Source organism: Oncorhynchus mykiss, chromosome 18 (genome assembly GCF_057628025.1).
Source record: "Oncorhynchus mykiss isolate SJ-2025 chromosome 18, ASM5762802v1, whole genome shotgun sequence".
NCBI classification, from domain to species: domain Eukaryota; kingdom Metazoa; phylum Chordata; class Actinopteri; order Salmoniformes; family Salmonidae; genus Oncorhynchus; species Oncorhynchus mykiss.
Window position 1 is genome coordinate 18,337,501 of NC_143039.1, and position 20,000 is coordinate 18,357,500.

The 20,000-nt window shown below is 43.9% G+C and overlaps 1 protein-coding gene across 1 annotated transcript in view; it reads left to right on the top strand.

The window, feature by feature from the left end:
• LOC110510737 (receptor tyrosine-protein kinase erbB-4) overlaps positions 1 to 20,000 on the top strand; it is a 458,893-nt gene that overhangs the window by 420,025 nt on the left and 18,868 nt on the right. The window contains exons 20-22 of the mRNA XM_090209472.1: positions 16,216 to 16,371; positions 18,676 to 18,751; positions 19,260 to 19,406. Coding sequence (XP_090065598.1) covers positions 16,216 to 16,371; positions 18,676 to 18,751; positions 19,260 to 19,406 — 379 coding nt within the window. The remainder of the gene's footprint in view (positions 1 to 16,215; positions 16,372 to 18,675; positions 18,752 to 19,259; positions 19,407 to 20,000) is intronic.

Here is a 20,000-nt window from a genome sequence, read left to right on the forward strand (position 1 = left end):
ATTCTGCTATCATTTAGCAGGCCTGGGGAGGTATTCTGCTATCGTCTAGTAGGCCTGGGAGGCATTCTGCTATCGTCTAGCAGGCCTGGGGAGGTATTCTGCTATCCTTTAGCAGGCCTGGGAAGCGTTCTGCTATCGTCTAGCAGGCCTGGGGAGGTATTCTGCTATCGTCTAGCAGGCCTGGGGAGGGATTCTGCTATCATTTAGCAGGCCTGGGGAGGTATTCTGCTATCGTCTAGCAGGCCTGGGGAGGTATTCTGCTATCATTTAGCAGGGCTGGGGAGGTATTCTGCTATCGTCTAGCAGGCCTGGGGAGGGATTCTGCTATCATTTAGGAGGCCTGGGGAGGTATTCTGCTATCGTCTAGTAGGCCTGGGAAGGGATTCTGCTATCGTCTAGCAGGCCTGGGGAGGGATTCTGCTATCATCTAGCAGGCCTGGGGAGGTATTCTGCTATCGTCTAGTAGGCCTGGGAGGCATTCTGCTATCGTCTATCAGGCCTGGGGAGGTATTCTGCTATCGTCTAGTAGGCCTGGGAGGCATTCTGCTATCGTCTAGCAGTCCTGGGGAGGTATTCTGCTATCGTCTAGTAGGCCTGGGAGGCATTCTGCTATCGTCTAGCAGGCCTGGGGAGGTATTCTGCTATCATTTAGCAGGCCTGGGGATGTATTCTGCTATCGTCTAGTAGGCCTGGGAGGCATTCTGCTATCGTCTAGCAGGCCTGGGGAAGTATTCTGCTATCCTTTAGCAGGCCTGGGAAGCGTTCTGCTATCGTCTAGCAGGCCTGGGGAGGTATTCTGCTATCATTTAGCAGGCCTGGGGAGGTATTCTGCTATCGTCTAGCAGGCCTGGGGAGGTATTCTGCTATCGTCTAGCAGGCCTGGGAAGCGTTCCGCTATCATTTAGCATTCTTCTGTCCACCCCTGAGAACCTTTAACCTTTTTCAATGCAGTGTACCACGCAGGCCACAACAGAGAGGAGCAACATGCAGGCTTGTACACACACACAAACACTGAGCAAAACATGCAGGATTGTAGGGTACATGTTGCCGCCTTTTGAGCAAAAGCTAGTTAGCCAGTGTATACACTTAAGGGCTGTTGCACACACATTTTCTACCCATACTCTACTTAAACCCACACTGTAACCTTAGATGTCAACTCTCAGCTCTAATACACTCTGCGCGCTCTCTCTCTCTCTCTCTCTCTCTCTCTCTCTCACACACTCCCCTTTACTCTGTCAACATCATCTTTCTATGGTATGCCAGATAGCTCTACTTGTTCTTTCTCTCTGTCATGGCCACAGCACTTTTCTCAGGGCTTATTTTGAATACCTTAAAGGATAGGAAGCTTGAGTTTTTAGTCACCGATGTCACAACCTGCTTGCTGTAATTGTGTAATACCTTGTCTGTTCTTATTTTTGTTTTGTTAACTTTTCGGCATGTTCTCTGTGAAGTAGGCTATGGGAGTTTTGTAACTTATTGCTGGTGCGCTAGCTGACGGACATCTGGATTATATCTACTTTGGATTTCTCTTTCTCTCCATTGGCCTAGCAAAGCGCTTGCCTCCCCCTCACTAACTCAGCCGGCGTTCTTTTAAAAGTTTTACCATCAGATGGGCCCCAGCCCCGTCTTTTAATCTGTGATTATGTTTTAGCAGGCGTGTAGGGCTAACGTTAGCAGGCTAGTTGGCTAGCAACCTTGCAAGTTGATTTGTAAACAATACATTCATATTTGTTTGTAAATTGGCTGAAAATGAAATTGAAACCGATTTGGTTTATACATTTTAAGTTATTTATGTTGGAATTTACAGTACAGGGAATAGGCTGGCTTGCCGGGGCCTCCATATTACATCACACCGCAGAAAAAACACTTTTTCCCGACATGACTTCGGCATTCTTTGGAATTCTGATCCGTTTTATGTAATAACTCGAAAAATAAGTGCGGTGTAACTTTCCATTGGGACTTTTGATGATGATTCTAATGCCAATCCACATGTTACATGTGGTTACGTTTATGATACATACCCTTTTAAGAACCCTACCCTTTAAGATTCCTACTGTTTAAGAACCCTACCCTTTAAGATTCCTACTGTTTAAGAACCCTACCCTTTAAGATCCCTACTGTTTAAGAACCCTACCCTTTAAGATCCCTACTGTTTAAGAACCCTACCCTTTAAGATTCCTACTGTTTAAGAACCCTACCCTTTAAGATTCCTACTGTTTAAGAACCCTACCCTTTAAGATCCCTACTGTTTAAGAACCCTACCCTTTAAGATTCCTACTGTTTAAGAACCCTACCCTTTAAGATTCCTACTGTTTAAGAACCCTACCCTTTAAGATTCCTACTGTTTAAGAACCCTACCCTTTAAGATTCCTACTGTTTAAGAACCCTACCCTTTAAGATTCCTACTGTTTAAGAACCCTACCCTTTAAGATCCCTACTGTTTAAGAACCCTACCCTTTAAGATTCCTACTGTTTAAGAACCCTACCCTTTAAGATCCCTACTGTTTAAGAACCCTACCCTTTAAGATCCCTACTGTTTAAGAACCCTACCCTTTAAGATTCCTACTGTTTAAGAACCCTACCCTTTAAGATCCCTACTGTTTAAGAACCCTACCCTTTAAGATTCCTACTGTTTAAGAACCCTACCCTTTAAGATCCCTACTGTTTAAGAACCCTACCCTTTAAGATTCCTACTGTTTAAGAACCCTACCCTTTAAGATTCCTACTGTTTAAGAACCCTACCCTTTAAGATCCCTACTGTTTAAGAACCCTACCCTTTAAGATCCCTACTGTTTAAGAACCCTACCCTTTAAGATCCCTACTGTTTAAGAACCCTACCCTTTAAGATCCCTACTGTTTAAGAACCCTACCCTTTAAGATCCCTACTGTTTAAGAACCCTACCCTTTAAGATTCCTACTGTTTAAGAACCCTACCCTTTAAGATTCCTACTGTTTAAGAACCCTACCCTTTAAGATTCCTACTGTTTAAGAACCCTACCCTTTAAGATTCCTACTGTTTAAGAACCCTACCCTTTAAGATTCCTACTGTTTAAGAACCCTACCCTTTAAGATTCCTACTGTTTAAGAACCCTACCCTTTAAGATTCCTACTGTTTAAGAACCCTACCCTTTAAGATTCCTACTGTTTAAGAACCCTACCCTTTAAGATTCCTACTGTTTAAGAACCCTACCCTTTAAGATCCCTACTGTTTAAGAACCCTACCCTTTAAGATCCCTACTGTTTAAGAACCCTACCCTTTAAGATTCCTACTGTTTAAGAACCCTACCCTTTAAGATTCCTACTGTTTAAGAACCCTACCCTTTAAGATTCCTACTGTTTAAGAACCCTACCCTTTAAGATCCCTACTGTTTAAGAACCCTACCCTTTAAGATCCCTACTGTTTAAGAACCCTACCCTTTAAGATTCCTACTGTTTAAGAACCCTACCCTTTAAGATTCCTACTGTTTAAGAACCCTACCCTTTAAGATTCCTACTGTTTAAGAACCCTACCCTTTAAGATCCCTACTGTTTAAGAACCCTACCCTTTAAGATCCCTACTGTTTAAGAACCCTACCCTTTAAGATTCCTACTGTTTAAGAACCCTACCCTTTAAGATTCCTACTGTTTAAGAACCCTACCCTTTAAGATCCCTACTGTTTAAGAACCCTACCCTTTAAGATCCCTACTGTTTAAGAACCCTACCCTTTAAGATCCCTACTGTTTAAGAACCCTACCCTTTAAGATCCCTACTGTTTAAGAACCCTACCCTTTAAATAAATTAAAAACGTGCACCAGAGATTCATATTCAGAATATGAATAGAAAATTGACAAATACTGATTCACCAGGATTCAAACTGCGATCAAGTATTGTGTTCTTGTTTCCCCTTTTAACTTCTTTAGTTAAATAAAGTCTCACATACTATCTGAACAGAAGCAGGCTTGTTTACCTGGTTCCTTCAGAGTTGTGTGTTTGTGAGAGGGAAGGTGTGTGTGTGTGTGTGTGTGTGTGAGAGGGAAGGTGTGTGTGTGTGTATGTGGCGGTAGGGCCTCAGCATGGTGTTTGCGTGTGTGTGTGTGTGTGTGTGTGTGTGTGTGTGTGTGTGTGTGTGTGTGTGTGTGTGTCTGTCTTTGTGTCTTGCTACAGTGTGTGGGAAGAACACAGTGTAACGAACCACAGAGTCAGCCTGCCAGACACTCAGACTCACTTGAACACTGATGGTGACAGTCCCAGCCAAGAGGTGGCCAAGATCTATCTTCTAGACAGATAACCTTGCAAAATTACAATTAGAATTCTTTATTACTTGGCATATTCACAAGTTCCTGGGTACTGAAAATGTTAAGTGAGTCACTATTGTTCCCTTAAATGCAGTAGAATGAGAAGGAAGGAGGAGGAAGAGGAACCAGAAAAGGAGGAGGAGGAGGAGGAGGAGGAGGAGGGTGACGAGGAGGAGGATGATAAAGAGGAGGAAGATGTGGAGGAGGAGGAGGAGAGGGGAAGGAGGAAGAAGAGAGTAAAGAGAGAGAGAGGATAGGGAAGGGACAAGGAGGAGGAGAAGAAACAGAGGGAGTAGAGGATTGATGGGGCTATTTATGCATCTATGCCATTACCTTCAAAATTATTTACAATGGCACATTTTAGCATCACAAGTTATGACACCTAAACAACTACCATTACCTTCAACATTATTTACAATGGCACATCTTAGCATCACAAGTTATGACACCTAAACAACTACCATTACCTTCGACATTATATACAATGACACATCTCAGCATCACAACTAGTGACACCTAAACAACTACCATTACCTTCGACATTATATACAATGACACATCTCAGCATCACAACTAGTGACACCTAAACAACTACCATTACCTTCGACATTATATACAATGACACATCAAAGCATCACAACTAGTGACACCTAAACAACTACCAAGGCAACACTTCCAACACTCACAAAATGACAGCGACGACATCAGTTCAATGTGGTCATAGTGTTTATGTCCCCAACCAACTACAGAGTGACAATATTTAGGTCCTCATTTCATTGTACACTGCTGCGCTCCACAATGTGCCCTTCATTGCGTTGTCACTATTCCCTATGTAGTGCACTACTTCTAACCAGGGTCGGTAGGACCGCCTCCTAGGGCTCTGTTGAAATGTAGTGCACTACTTCTGACCTGGGTCGGTAGGACCGCCTCCTAGGGCTCTGTTGAAATGTAGTCCACTACTTCTGACCAGGGTATGTAGGACCGCCTCCTAGGGCTCTGTTGAAATGTAGTGCACTACTTCTGACCAGGGAAGGTAGGACCGCCTCCTAGGGCTCTGTTGAAATGTAGTGCACTACTTCTGACCAGGGTAGGTAGGACCGCCTCCTAGGGCTCTGTTGAAATGTAGTCCACTACTTCTAACCAGGGTCGGTAGGACTGCCTCCTAGGCCTCTGTTGAAATGTAGTGCACTACTTCTGACCAGGGAAGGTAGGAACGCCTCCTAGGGCTCTGTTGAAATGTAGTGCACTACTTCTAACCAGGGTCGGTAGGACTGCCTCCTAGGGCTCTGTTGAAATGTAGTCCACTACTTCTGACCAGGGTATGTAGGACCGCCTCCTAGGGCTCTGTTGAAATGTAGTGCACTACTTCTAACCAGGGTAGGTAGGACTGCCTCCTAGGGCTCTGTTGAAATGTAGTGCACTACTCAGTAAAAAGAGTACCATTTGGGTTGCAACCTAGGACTGTAGGACAGTATTAATGTGCTATATTCACTGTGGATTCCTAATGCGTCCTAAAGCAGACAGAGAGGATAAATATTATGGAGGACGGCCCGTAGTCTGTCCGTTCTTCAAGGCTTTATTGTAATCAGCATCTCTATTGATCGGCCCCCGGGTCTGGGCCCCAGAAGTGATCTATTTTAAATACACTTCCACCCCACCACCTCCCACTCCCCCAATGCCGGAGTGCTGTCATTGCCCATTGTAATTCTATTGGCAGGACTCCATGGTAAGTAGGTAAGGAATGGAGCGTGGAGCAGTGTGATATTTATGGTATGTTTAGAGCTTTCTCTCTTCCTCTCTCTCTTTTTCTCTCTGTCTCTCTCTCGCTTCCTCTCTCTCGCGCGCGCACGCTTCCTCTCTCTCTCTCTTCCTCTCTTTCTCTCTCTTTCTCTCTGTCTCTCTCTCGCTTCCTCTCTCTCTCTTTCTCTCTCTCTGTCTCTGTCTCTCTCTCTCTCTCTGTCTCTGTCTCTCTCTCTCATTCTCTTGCTCTCTGTCTCTCTCCCTCTCTCTATCTCTGTGTCTCTCTCTTTCACTCTCTCTCTCTGTCTCTCTCTCTCTAACTCCACCAGCCGTCTACACTATCCATTTATCCTCACATTCGTCTAGTGAACACCTCCACCGCCACCATGACACCGTGCTTTCCAACACAATTTACCTGACTCAGCTTTTGTGCTCTGTGAAAGCTGAGTCTAGCTGATATAAACCCCCGTATATTTTCAGGTTTCTGTATAACACGGAACCCAAACCGGCTGAGCGCGTGTGCCATCACGCATACATTTATTTTGTCCCCCCACACATTATAATTGAATAATATAGATTTATTTGGCAACACTCGCGCACGCGACGTTAGGGGTGTAGCAGTGTTTCTCCATTGTCTAGTGGTAGAGGAGAGGGAGGGAGACAGACACCCCCCTCTCTCTCAATTCAATTCAATTCAATTCAAGGGCTTTATTGGCATGGGAAACATGTGTTAACATTGCCAAAGCAAGTGAGGTAGATAAAATATAAAGTGAATATATAAAGTGAAATAAACAATGAAAATGAACATTAAACATTACACATACAGAAGTTTCAAAACAATAAAGACATTACAAATGTCATATTATATATACAGTGTTTTAACAATGTACAAATGGTGAAGGACACAAGATAAAATAAATAAGCATAAATATGGGTTGTATTTACAATGGTGTGTGTTCTTCACTGGTTGCCCTTTTCTCGTGGCAACAGGTCACAAATCTTGCTGCTGTGATGGCACACTGTGGAATTTCACCCAGTAGATATGGGAGTTTTTCAAAATTGGATTTGTTTTCGAATTCTTTGTGTATCTGTGTAATCTGAGGGAAATATGTTTCTCTAATATGGTCATACATTGGGCAGGAGGTTAGGAAGTGCAGCTCAGTTTCCACCTAATTTTGTGTGCAGTGTGCACATAGCCTGTCTTCTCTTGAGAGCCATGTCTGCCTACGGCGGCCTTTCTCAATAGCAAGGCTATGCTCACTGAGTCTGTACATAGTCAAAGCTTTCCTTAATTTTGGGTCAGTCACAGTGGTCAGGTATTCTGCCGCTGTGTACTCTCTTTGTAGGGCCAAATAGCATTCTAGTTTGCTCTGTTTTTTTGTTAATTCTTTCCAATGTGTCAAGTAATTATCTTTTTGTTTTCTCATGATTTGGTTGGGTCTAATTGTGCTGCTGTCCTGGGGCTCTGTAGGGTGTGTTTTTGTTTGTGAACAGAGCCCCAGGACCAGCTTGCTTAGGGGACTCTTCTCCAGGTTCATCTCTCTGTAGGTGATGGCTTTGTTATGGAAGGTTTGGGAATCGCTTCCTTTTAGGTGGTTGTAGAATTTAACGGCTCTTTTCTGGATTTTGATAATTAGTGGGTATCGGCCTAATTCTGCTCGGCATGCATTATTTGGTGTTCTACGTTGTACACAGAGGATATTTTTGCAGAATTCTGCGTGCAGAGTCTCAATTTGGTGTTTGTCCCATTTTGTGAAGTCTTGGTTGGTGAGCGGACCCCAGACCTCACAACTATAAAGGGCAATGGGCTCTATGACTGATTCAAGTATTTTTAGCCAAATCCTAATTGGTATGTTGAAATGTATGTTCCTTTTGATGGCATAGAATGCCCTTCTTGCCTTGTCTCTCAGATCGTTCACAGCTTTGTGGAAGTTACCTGTGGCGCTGATGTTTAGGCCGAGGTCCATATAGTTTTTTGTGTGCTCAAGGGCAATGGTGTCTAGATGGAATGTGTTTTTGTGGTCCTGGCGACTGGACCTTTTTTGGAACACCATTATTTTGGTCTTACTGAGATTTACTGTCAGGGCCCAGGTCTGACAGAATCTGTGCATAAGATCTAGGTGCTGCTGTAGGCCCTCCTTGGTTGGTGACAGAAGCACCAGATCATCAGCAAACAGCAGACATTTGACTTCGGATTCTAGTAGGGTGAGGCCGGGTGCTGCAGACTTTTCTAGTGCCCGCGCCAATTCGTTGATATATATGTTGAAGGGGGTGGGGCTTAAGCTGCATCCCTGTCTAACCCCACGACCATGTGCGAAGAAATGTGTGTGTTTTTTGCCAATTTTAACCGCACACTTGTTGTTTGTGTACATGGATTTCATAATGTCGTATGTTTTACCCCAACACCACTTTCCATCAGTTTGTATAGCAGACCCTCATGCCAAATTGAGTCGAAGGCTTTTTTGAAATCAACAAAGCATGAGAAGACTTTGCCTTTGTTTTGGTTTGTTTGGTTGTCAATTAGGGTGTGCAGGGTAAATACATGGTCTGTTGTACGGTAATTTGGTAAAAAGCCAATTTGACATTTGCTCAATACATTGTTTTCATTGAGGAAATGTACGAGTCTGCTGTTAATGATAATGCAGAGGATTTTCCCAAGGTTACTGTTGACGCATATTCCATGGTAGTCATTGGGGTCAAATTTGTCTCCACTTTTGTGGATTGGGTGATCAGTCCTTGGTTCCAGATATTGGGGAAGATGTCAGAGCTAAGGATGATGTTAAAGAGTTTTAGTATAGCCAATTGGAATTTGTTGTCTGTATATTTGATCATTTCATTGAGGATACCATCAACACCACACACAGGCCTTTTTGGGTTGGAGGGTTTTTATTTTGTCCTGTAACTCATTCAATGTAATTAGAGAATCCAGTGGGTTCTGGTAGTCTTTAATAGTTGATTCTAAGATCTGTATTTGATCATGTATATGTTTTTGCTCTTTATTCTTTGTTATAGAGACACCCCCCCTCTCTGTCTGTTTCTCCACTGTCTAGTGGTAGAGGAGAGGAAGGGAGACAGACACCCCCCTCTCTCTCTGTCTGTTTCTCCACTGTCTAGTGGTAGAGGAGAGGGAGGGAGACAGACACCCCACTCTCTCTCTGTCTGTTTCTCCACTGTCTAGTGGTAGAGGAGACAGACAACCCCCTCTCTCTCTGTCTGTTTCTCCACTGTCTAGTGCTAGAGGAGAGGGAAGGAGACAGACACCCCCCTCTCTGTCTGTTTCTCCACTGTCTAGTGGTAGAGGAGAGGGAAGGAGACAGACACCCCCCTCTCTGTCTGTTTCTCCACTGTCTAGTGGTAGAGGAGAGGGAAGGAGACAGACACCACCCCCCTCCCCCCCCCCCCCACCCCCTCTGTCTGTTTCTCCACTGTCTAGTGGTAGAGGAGAGGGAAGGAGACAGACACCCCCCTCTCTCTCTGTCTGTTTCTCCACTGTCTAGTGGTAGAGGAGAGGGAGACAGACACCCCCCTCTGTCTGTTTCTCCACTGTCTAGTGGTAGAGGAGAGGAGGGAGACAGACACCCCCCTCTCTCTCTCTGTCTGTTTCTCCACTGTCTAGTGGTAGAGGAGAGGGAGGGAGACAGACACCCCCCTCTCTCTCTCTGTCTGTTTCTACACTGTCTAGTGGTAGAGAAGAGGGGGGAGACAGACACCCCCCTCTCTGTCTCTGTCTGTTTCTCCACTGTCTAGTGGTAGAGGAGAGGAGGGAGACAGACACCCCCCTCTCTCTCTCTGTCTGTTTCTCCACTGTCTAGTGGTAGAGGAGAGGGAGGGAGACAGACACCCCCCTCTCTCTCTCTGTCTGTTTCTACACTGTCTAGTGGTAGAGAAGAGGGGGGAGACAGACCCCCCCTCTCTCTCTGTCTGTTTCTCCACTGTCTAGTGGTAGAGGAGAGGGAGGGAGACAGACACCCCCCTCTCTCTCTCTGTCTGTTTCTCCACTGTCTAGTGGTAGAGGAGAGGGAGGGAGACAGACACCCCCCTCTCTCTCTCTGTCTGTTTCTCCACTGTCTAGTGGTAGAGGAGAGGAGGGAGACAGACACCCCCCTCTCTCTCTCTGTCTGTTTCTACACTGTCTAGTGGTAGAGAAGAGGGGGGAGACAGACCCCCCCTCTCTCTCTGTCTGTTTCTCCACTGTCTAGTGGTAGAGGAGAGGGAGGGAGACAGACACCCCCCTCTCTCTCTCTGTCTGTTTCTCCACTGTCTAGTGGTAGAGGAGAGGGAGGGAGACAGACACCCCCCTCTCTCTCTCTGTCTGTTTCTTCACTGTCTAGTGGTAGAGGAGAGGGAGGGAGACAGACACCCCCCTCTCTCTCTCTCTCTGTCTGTTTCTCCACTGTCTAGTGGTAGAGGAGAGGGAGGGAGACAGACACCCCCCTCTCTCTCTCTCTCTGTCTGTTTCTCCACTGTCTAGTGGTAGAGGAGAGGGAGGGAGACAGACACTCCCCTCTTTACCAGGGCTTTTATTGATCACACCACAAAGTGCCATTCACTTGTTTATCATCCAGAATAATGCACTTCAATTGGCCCTCCTCCCTGTCTGCCTCTGTGTGTGTTTTGGCTTGCTTTGTGTGTGTGTGTTTGTGTGTGTTTGTGTGTGTGTGCACGTGCCTGCCTGCCTGTGTGCGTGCCTGCTTATCTGCGTCCGTGTGTGTGTATTGTGTGTTTGCAGCCACACGCATCGATGTTCCCATCCAGTCCATTGAGCAACAAATGAAGGCGGAGAACAGAGTCCCCACAGTCTTACCACAAGCCTCTATGATTTCCTCCACTTCACAGCTTCGCTCATTGGGCTTTGTCATCAACATTAATGTGTTGGCAGGACATCAATTTTCTCCAATGACTAACCATCTTGATAATAGGCCCAATTGCAGTGTGTGTATACACATTGAGGGAAGCTTGAAATTCCGATGCATTCTGTCGAACTGTGACAAGCTTAGCTGTAAACACTACAACCAGGTCACCTGTCATACAGGTCAGAATTCGATGTCCATCCATGTGTGAAGACGTTGGGAGATGACGTAGAAACCAGACACTCGGGGGGCAACAGTAACCGCTGTTACCTTCTAGTAGGTTTGGGTTTTACTAGGGTGTAATCCTCTGCCAAAGGTAATCATCTGGTGCCAAAGGTAATCATCTGGGGCCAAAGGTTACAAGTTTCAATCCAATGTTGATAGTTTTGTTTTAAACCTTTCCCAGACATTAGCCCTAACCTTAACCATTGAGTTAAAGATACGCAAACACACACAAACAATTCTGGGTGTGACATACACACACACACAATCCCACTTTATGCCTGTCCTCTACATACACACAGGTCAAGTCTGAATACCGTACCTATGTTCTATATCAGATAGGGGACGGACTGTACCAACATGAGTCTGAATAACATACCTACGTTTTAAATCAGATAGGGGACGGACTGTACCAACATGAGTCTGAATACCTGTATCTACGATCTAAATCAGATAGGGGACGGGCTGTACCAACATGAGTCTGAATACCTGTATCTACGATCTAAATCAGATAGGGGACGGGCTGTACCAACATGAGTCTGAATAACATACCTACCTTCTAAATCAGATAGGGGACGGGCTGTACCAACATGAATAAATGATGGGTAACAAAGCAGGTACGCATCTGTTGACATTCTCAGTATGGAGGAGTATGTTGGTGAGAGTATACATTCTTACTAAGTAGTACATTCTAAATAGTAGGTGATAGGATTATTACACAGTATGCAGTACATTCTAAATAGTAGGTCATATGATTATTACACAGTATGCAGTACATTCTAAATAGTAGGTGATAGGATTATTACACAGTATGCAGTACATTCTAAATAGTAGGTCATATGATTATTACACAGTATGCAGTACATTCTAAATAGTAGGTCATATGATTATTACACAGTATGCAGTACATTCTAAATAGTAGGTGATAGGATTATTACACAGTATGCAGTACATTCTAAATAGTAGGTCATATGATTATTACACAGTATGCAGTACATTCTAAATAGTAGGTGATAGGATTATTACACAGTATGCAGTACATTCTAAATAGTAGGTCATATGATTATTACACAGTATGCAGTACATTCTAAATAGTAGGTGATAGGATTATTACACAGTATGCAGTACATTCTAAATAGTAGGTCATATGATTATTACACAGTATGCAGTACATTCTAAATAGTAGGTGATAGGATTATTACATGGTATGCAGTACATTCTAAATAGTAGGTCATATGATTATTACACAGTATGCAGTACATTCTAAATAGTAGGTAATATCATTATTACAGTATGCAGTATATTCTAAATAGTAGATAATATGATTATTACACAGTATGCAGTAGATTCTAAATAGTAGGTCATATGATTATTACACAGTATGCAGTAGATTCTAAATAGTAGATAATATGATTATTACACAGTATGCAGTACATTCTAAATAGTAGATGATATGATTATTACACAGTATGCAGTACATTCTAAATAGTAGATAATTAATTATTACACAGTATGCAGTAGATTCTAAATAGTAGGTCATATGATTATTACACCGTATGCAGTACATTCTAATTAGTAGATAATATGATTATTACACAGTATGCAGTACATTCTATATAGTAGGTCATATGATTATTACACAGTATGCAGTAGATTCTAAATAGTAGGTGATAGGATTATTACACAGTATGCAGTACATTCTAAATAGTAGGTGATAGGATTATTACACAGTATGCAGTACATTCTAAATAGTAGGTCATATGATTATCACACAGTATGCAGTACATTCTGTATAGTAGGTAATATCATTATCACATGGTATGCAGTACATTCTAAATAGTAGGTGATATGATTATTACACAGTATGCAGTAGATTCTAAATAGTAGATAATATGATTATTACACAGTATGCAGTAGATTCTAAATAGTAGGTCATATGATTATTACACAGTATGCAGTAGATTCTAAATAGTAGGTCATATGATTATTACACAGTATGCAGTAGATTCTAAATAGTAGATAATATGATTATTACACAGTATGCAGTACATTCTAAATAGTAGATAATATGATTATTACACAGTATGCAGTACATTCTAAATAGTAGATAATTAATTATTACACAGTATGCAGTACATTCTAAATAGTAGATAATATGATTATTACACAGTATGCAGTAGATTCTAAATAGTAGATAATTAATTATTACACAGTATGCAGTAGATTCTAAATAGTAGGTCATATGATTATTACACAGTATGCAGTACATTCTAAATAGTAGATAATATGATTATTACACAGTATGCAGTACATTCTAAATAGTAGATAATTAATTATTACACAGTATGCAGTAGATTCTAAATAGTAGGTCATATGATTATTACACAGTATGCAGTACATTCTAAATAGTAGATAATATGATTATTACACAGTATGCAGTACATTCTAAATAGTAGATAATTAATTATTACACAGTATGCAGTAGATTCTAATTAGTAGGTCATATGATTATTACACCGTATGCAGTACATTCTAATTAGTAGATAATATGATTATTACACAGTATGCAGTACATTCTGTATAGTAGGTCATATGATTATTACACAGTATGCAGTAGATTCTAAATAGTAGATAATATGATTATTACACAGTATGCAGTACATTCTAAATAGTAGGTCATATGATTATTACACAGTATGCAGTAGATTCTAAATAGTAGGTGATAGGATTATTACACAGTATGCAGTACATTCTAAATAGTAGGTGATAGGATTATTACACAGTATGCAGTACATTCTAAATAGTAGGTCATATGATTATTACACAGTATGCAGTACATTCTAAATAGTAGGTGATAGGATTATTACATGGTATGCAGTACATTCTAAATAGTAGGTGATAGGATTATTACATGGTATGCAGTACATTCTAAATAGTAGGTCATATGATTATTACACAGTATGCAGTACATTCTAAATAGTAGGTCATATGATTATTACACAGTATGCAGTAGATTCTAAATAGTAGGTCATATGATTATTACACAGTATGCAGTAGATTCTAAATAGTAGATAATATGATTATTACACAGTATGCAGTACATTCTAAATAGTAGGTGATAGGATTATTACACAGTATGCAGTACATTCTGTATAGTAGGTCATATGATTATTACACAGTTTGCAGTTCTAGTAAATAGTAGACAAGACACACGGCCACACAGTCTCTCTCTTGCACACACACACACCTGCTTTATTTCTACGAGTACGTCTCTCTGTCGGCCCTGTCTTATCATATTGTCCCCGTCTGAGGGGGGTGTAAATCTAAGTGATGTGTAATCAGAGGGAGGTGTGTGGACTGGGCGGTGTGTGGATGGGAGGTGTGTGGATGGGAGGTGTGTGGATGGGAGGTGTGTGGACTGGGCGGTATGTGAACTGGGCTGTGTTTGGATGGTCGGTGTGTGGACTGGGCGGTGTGTGGATGGGAGGTGTGTGGATGGGAGGTGTGTGGACTGGGCGGTGTGTGGATGGGAGGTGTGTAGACTGGGCGGTGTGTGGACTGGGCGGTGTGTGGACTGGGCGGTGTGTGGACTAGGAGGTGTGTGGACTGGGAGGTGTGTGGACTGGGAGGTGTGTGGACTGGGCGGTGTGTGGACTGGGCGGTATGTGGACTGGGAGGTGTGTGGACTGGGAGGTGTGTGGACTGGGCGGTGTGTGGACTGGGCGGTGTGTGGACTGGGCGGTGTGTGGACTGGGTGGTGTGTGGACTAGGAGGTGTGTGGACTGGGAGGTGTGTGGACTGGGAGGTGTGTGGACTGGGCGGTGTGTGGACTGGGCGGTATGTGGACTGGGCGGTGTGTGGACTAGGAGGTGTGTGGACTAGGAGGTGTGTGGACTAGGAGGTGTGTGGACTGGGAGGTGTGTGGACTGGGAGGTGTGTGGACTGGGCGGTGTGTGGACTAGGCGGTGTGTGGACTGGGAGGTGTGTGGATTGGGCGGTGTGTGGACTGGGCGGTGTGTGGATTGGGAGGTGTGTGTGTGAAAGCGAGGTTCATACACCTCCTGTCCCAACACCTCCTGTCCTGGTTTGTCAGGGTCACTCTCCCTAACACACCTCCTGTCCCAGTCTGTCAGGGTCACTCTCCCTAACACACCTCCTGTCCCAGTCTGTCAGGGAGAACAGGGCAGGGCAGGGAGAACAGGGCAGGACAGGGCCGGGAGACCAGGGTAGGGAGAACAGGGCAGGACAGGGCCGGGAGACCAGGGTAGGGAGAACAGGGCAGGACAGGGCCGGGAGACCAGGGTAGGGAGAACAGGGCAGGACAGGGCCAGGAGACCAGGGTAGGGCAGGGCAGGGAGAACAGGGCAGGACAGGGCCGGGAGACCAGGGTAGGGAGAACAGGGCAGGACAGGGCCGGGAGACCAGGGTAGGGAGAACAGGCCAGGACAGGGCCGGGAGACCAGGGTAGGGAGAACAGGGCAGGACAGGGCCAGGAGACCAGGGTAGGGCAGGGCAGGGAGAACAGCGCAGGGCAGGGAGAAGAGAGAATGGTGGTGGTGTTGATGTTGATGATGATAATGATTGTGACGATAATGATTGTGATGATGATGATGATGATGATTGTGATGGAAATGGCAATACACAATCAGAAAAATTGTGTATTTCTCTCTCCCTCTCTCTCTCGCTGTCAATCTCTCTATCTCTATTTGTCTCTCGCTCTCTCCCTCCCTCTCTCGCTGTCGATCTCTCTATTTCTATTGTCTCTCCCTCTCTCGCTCTCTCCCTCCCTCTCTCGCTGTCGATCTCTCTCTCTCTCTCTATCGACTCTATCCTATCTCTATCTCTCCTCTCCCCCTCTCTCTCTATTTGTCTCTCTCTCTCTTGCTCTGTCTCTCTATCTCCTCTTTCCTCTCTCTATCTCTCTCCCCTCTCCCTTCCTCCTCTCTCTCTCCCCCCCTCTCTCTCTTCCTCCTCTCTCTCTCTCTCTCTCCTCGCCCCACTCTCTCTCCTCTTGCTCTCTCGCTCCCTCTTCTCTCTCCCTCTCTCTCTCCCTCCCCTCTCTTTCTCTCTCTCCCTCTCTCTCTCCCTCCTCTCTCTTTCTCTCTCTCTCTCTCTACCACCATCCCAGGGTATGATGTATCTGGAGGAGAGAAGGCTGGTCCACAGAGATCTGGCAGCCCGTAATGTTCTGGTCAAGTCCCCCAACCACATCAAGATCACTGACTTTGGCCTGGCCAGACTGCTGGACGTCGACGAGAAAGAGTATAACGCTGACGGGGGCAAGGTGCGTGTGTGTGTGTGTGTGTGTGTGTGTGTGTGTGTGTGTGTGTGTGTGTGTGTGTGTGTGTGTGTGTGTGTGTGTGTGTGTGTGTGTGTGTGTGTGTTGCGATGGTACACAGAATCACATCTAAATGTTTAATGTAAACTATTGATTAATATATACACTCCCGTTTAAAAGTTTGGGGTCATTTAGAAATGTCCTTGTTTTTGAAAAACATCAAATTGATCAGATATACAGTGTAGACATTGTTAATGTTGTAAATGACTATTGTAGCTGGAAACGGCAGATTTTTTATGGAACGTCTACATAGGCGTACAGGGGCACATTATCAGCTACCATTTTTCTTTTAAAACATTTGCAAAAATGTCTGAAAACCTGTTTTCACTTCGTCATGATAGGGTATTGTGATGTCATGATGGGGTATTGTGATGTCATGATGGGGTATTGTGATGTCATGATGGGGTATTGCGATGTCATGATGGGGTGTTGTGATGTCATGATGGGGTATTGTGATGTCATGATGGGGTATTGCGATGTCATGATGGGGTATTGCGATGTCATGATGGGGTATTGTGATGTCATGATGGGGTATTGTGATGTCATGATGGGGTATTGTGATGTCATGATGGGGTATTGCGATGTCATGATAGGGTATTGTGATGTCATGATGGGGTATTGTGATGTCATGATGGGGTATTGTGATGTCATGATGGGGTATTGTGATGTAATGATGGGGTTTTGCGATGTCATGATGGGGTATTGCGATGTCATGATGGGGTATTGCGATGTCATGATGGGGTATTGCGATGTCATGATGGGGTATTGCGATGTCATGATGGGGTATTGTGATGTCATGATGGGGTGTTGTGATGTCATGATGGGGTATTGTGATGTCATGATGGGGTATTGTGATGTCATGATGGGGTATTGTGATGTCATGATAGGGTATTGTGATGTCATGATGGGGTGTTGTGATGTCATGATGGGGTATTGTGATGTCATGATGGGGTATTGTGATGTCATGATGGGGTATTGCGATGTCATGATGGGGTGTTGTGATGTCATGATGGGGTGTTGTGATGTCATGATGGGGTATTGTGATGTCATGATGGGGTATTGTGATGTCATGATGGGGTATTGTGATGTCATGATGGGGTATTGTGATGTTATGATGGGGTATTGTGATGTCATGATGGGGTGTTGTGATGTCATGATGGGGTATTGTGATGTCATGATGGGGTATTGTGTGTAGATGGATGAGGAAAAAGTTTTTTTTAATTCATTTTTGAATAAGGCTGTAACGTAACAAAATGTGGAAAGAGTCGAGGGGTCTGAATACTTTCTGAATGCACTGAATACCATTGAAAACAAGCGTGTTTCATTTTCCTCTTGAAGTTGCAGTAGAGAAGAGAGTGAGAGATGAAACCCAGTTAATATGGACAGGATATAATACCGGTCATGTTCTAGTAGGTAATAGGTTTCCACAGTGTACCTACCTGCTGGAGGTAATTGGGTCCTCCAGTCCAGAAGAAAATCACATGATGTGGTACTGGTTGCTATGACGGCCAATGTTGACATGTTGTACATTTCACTGTAACAAGTGTTACACTGGCATATCACTGTCCATCCCAGAAAATGCCTTGCAACATGCAGTATTCAGCCTTGGATCCAAGATCATGCACATAATGATAGCTAACCTTCATATTTTGAAGACTGTTTCATTTCATTTCAATTCCTGCCATGGATATGAATGGAACGTAATGGAATGAGGCTACTCAACTCCTGCCATGGATATGAATGGAACATAATGGAATGAGGCTACTCAATTCCTGACTAGGATTAGAATGTAGATGGTATTAACTGTTAAAAGTGTTAAGGTCAGTTCTACCAGGAATATGAATACAGATCATCTATTTTTCTACATAGACCCATCACAACCTTTCCATCTGATGCATGATGATGAATCAGAGAGTTTTAGGTTGGAGAGGAAACATTCACCAACACTTGTCTGTTCTCTCTTGACATTTGTATCATCAGTGCACTAGAGTGAATAATCCTTCTCTCTCTCGCCACCTCTCCCTTTGTCTCTCTCATCCCCTCCCTCTCATCTCTCTCTCATCCCCCCTCTGTCTCTCTCTCTTTCTCTCTCTCTCTCCCTCTCTCTCTCTCTCTCTCTCTCTCTCTCTCTCTCTCTCTCTCTCTCTCTCTCATCCCCCTCTCACTCTCTTTCTCTTGTTCTCTCTCTCGCACTCTCACTCCCCTCCCTGCTCTCGCTCTCTCTCCCCCTTTCTCTCTCTCTCTCTCTAGATGCCCATTAAGTGGATGGCATTGGAGTGTATTCACTACAGGAAGTTCACACACCAGAGTGATGTGTGGAGCTACGGTGCGTGTGACATTACAAACAAACGATACTAGACGCATCATTTGCCAAAATGACCTGACTTCCTGTTTCTCCTTTCTCTCTCTTTCTCTTTCCCTCTCGTTTTCTCTTTCTTTCTATCTTACTTGCTTTCTTCCTCTCTCCCTATCTATCTCTCTCTCCCTCATTTTCTGTCTTTTGTTATCTCTTTCCCTATCTATCTCTCTCTCCCTCATTTTCTGTCTTTTGTTATCTCTTTCTCTTTCATTTCAATTTAAGGGCTTTATTGACAAGGGAAACGTATGTTAACATTGCCAAAGCAAGTGAAATACATAATAAACAAACAATTAAAATTAACAGTAAACATTACACTCTCTCTCTCTCTTTCACTTTCTCTATTTCTCTCTCTCACTTTCTCTCGCTCGCTCTCTCTCTTTCTCAATCTCCCCCCTCTCCCCCTCCCCCTCTCTCTCTCTCTCTCTCTCTCTCTCTCTCTCTCTCTCTCTCTCTCTCTCTCTCTCTCTCTCTCCAGGTGTTACTATCTGGGAGCTGATGACTTTTGGAGGGAAGCCGTATGACGGCATCCCCACGCGGGAGATCCCAGACATCCTGGAGAAGGGCGAGCGTCTGCCTCAGCCTCCCATCTGCACCATAGACGTCTATATGGTCATGGTTAAATGTACGTATGATACAGTTGAAGTCAGAAGTTTACGTACACTTAGGTTGGAGTCATTAAAACTCATTTTTTAACCATTCCACTCATTTCTTGTTAACAAACTGTAGTTTTGTCAGGTTGGTTAGGACATCTACTTTGTGCATGACACAAGTCATTTTTCCAACAATTGTTTATAGACACACTTATAATTCACTGTATCACATTTCCAGTGGGTCAGAAGTTTACATACACTAAGTTCACTGTGCCTTTAAACAGCTTGGAAAATTCCAGAAGATTATGTCATGGCTTTAGAAGCTTCTGATAGGCTAATTGACATTCTTTGAGTCAATTGGAGGTGTACCTGTGGATGTATTTCAAGGCCTCGCTTCAAACTCAGTACCTCTTTGCTTGACATCATGGGAAAATCACACGAAATCAGCCAAGACTTCAGAATAGTTTTTTAGACCTCCACAAGTCTGGTTCATCCTTGGGAGCAATTTCCAAATGCCTGAAGGTACCACGTTCATCTGTACAAACAATAGTACGCAAGTATAAACACCATGGGACCACGCAGCCGTTATACCGCTCAGGAAGGAGACGCGTTCTGTCTCCTAGAGA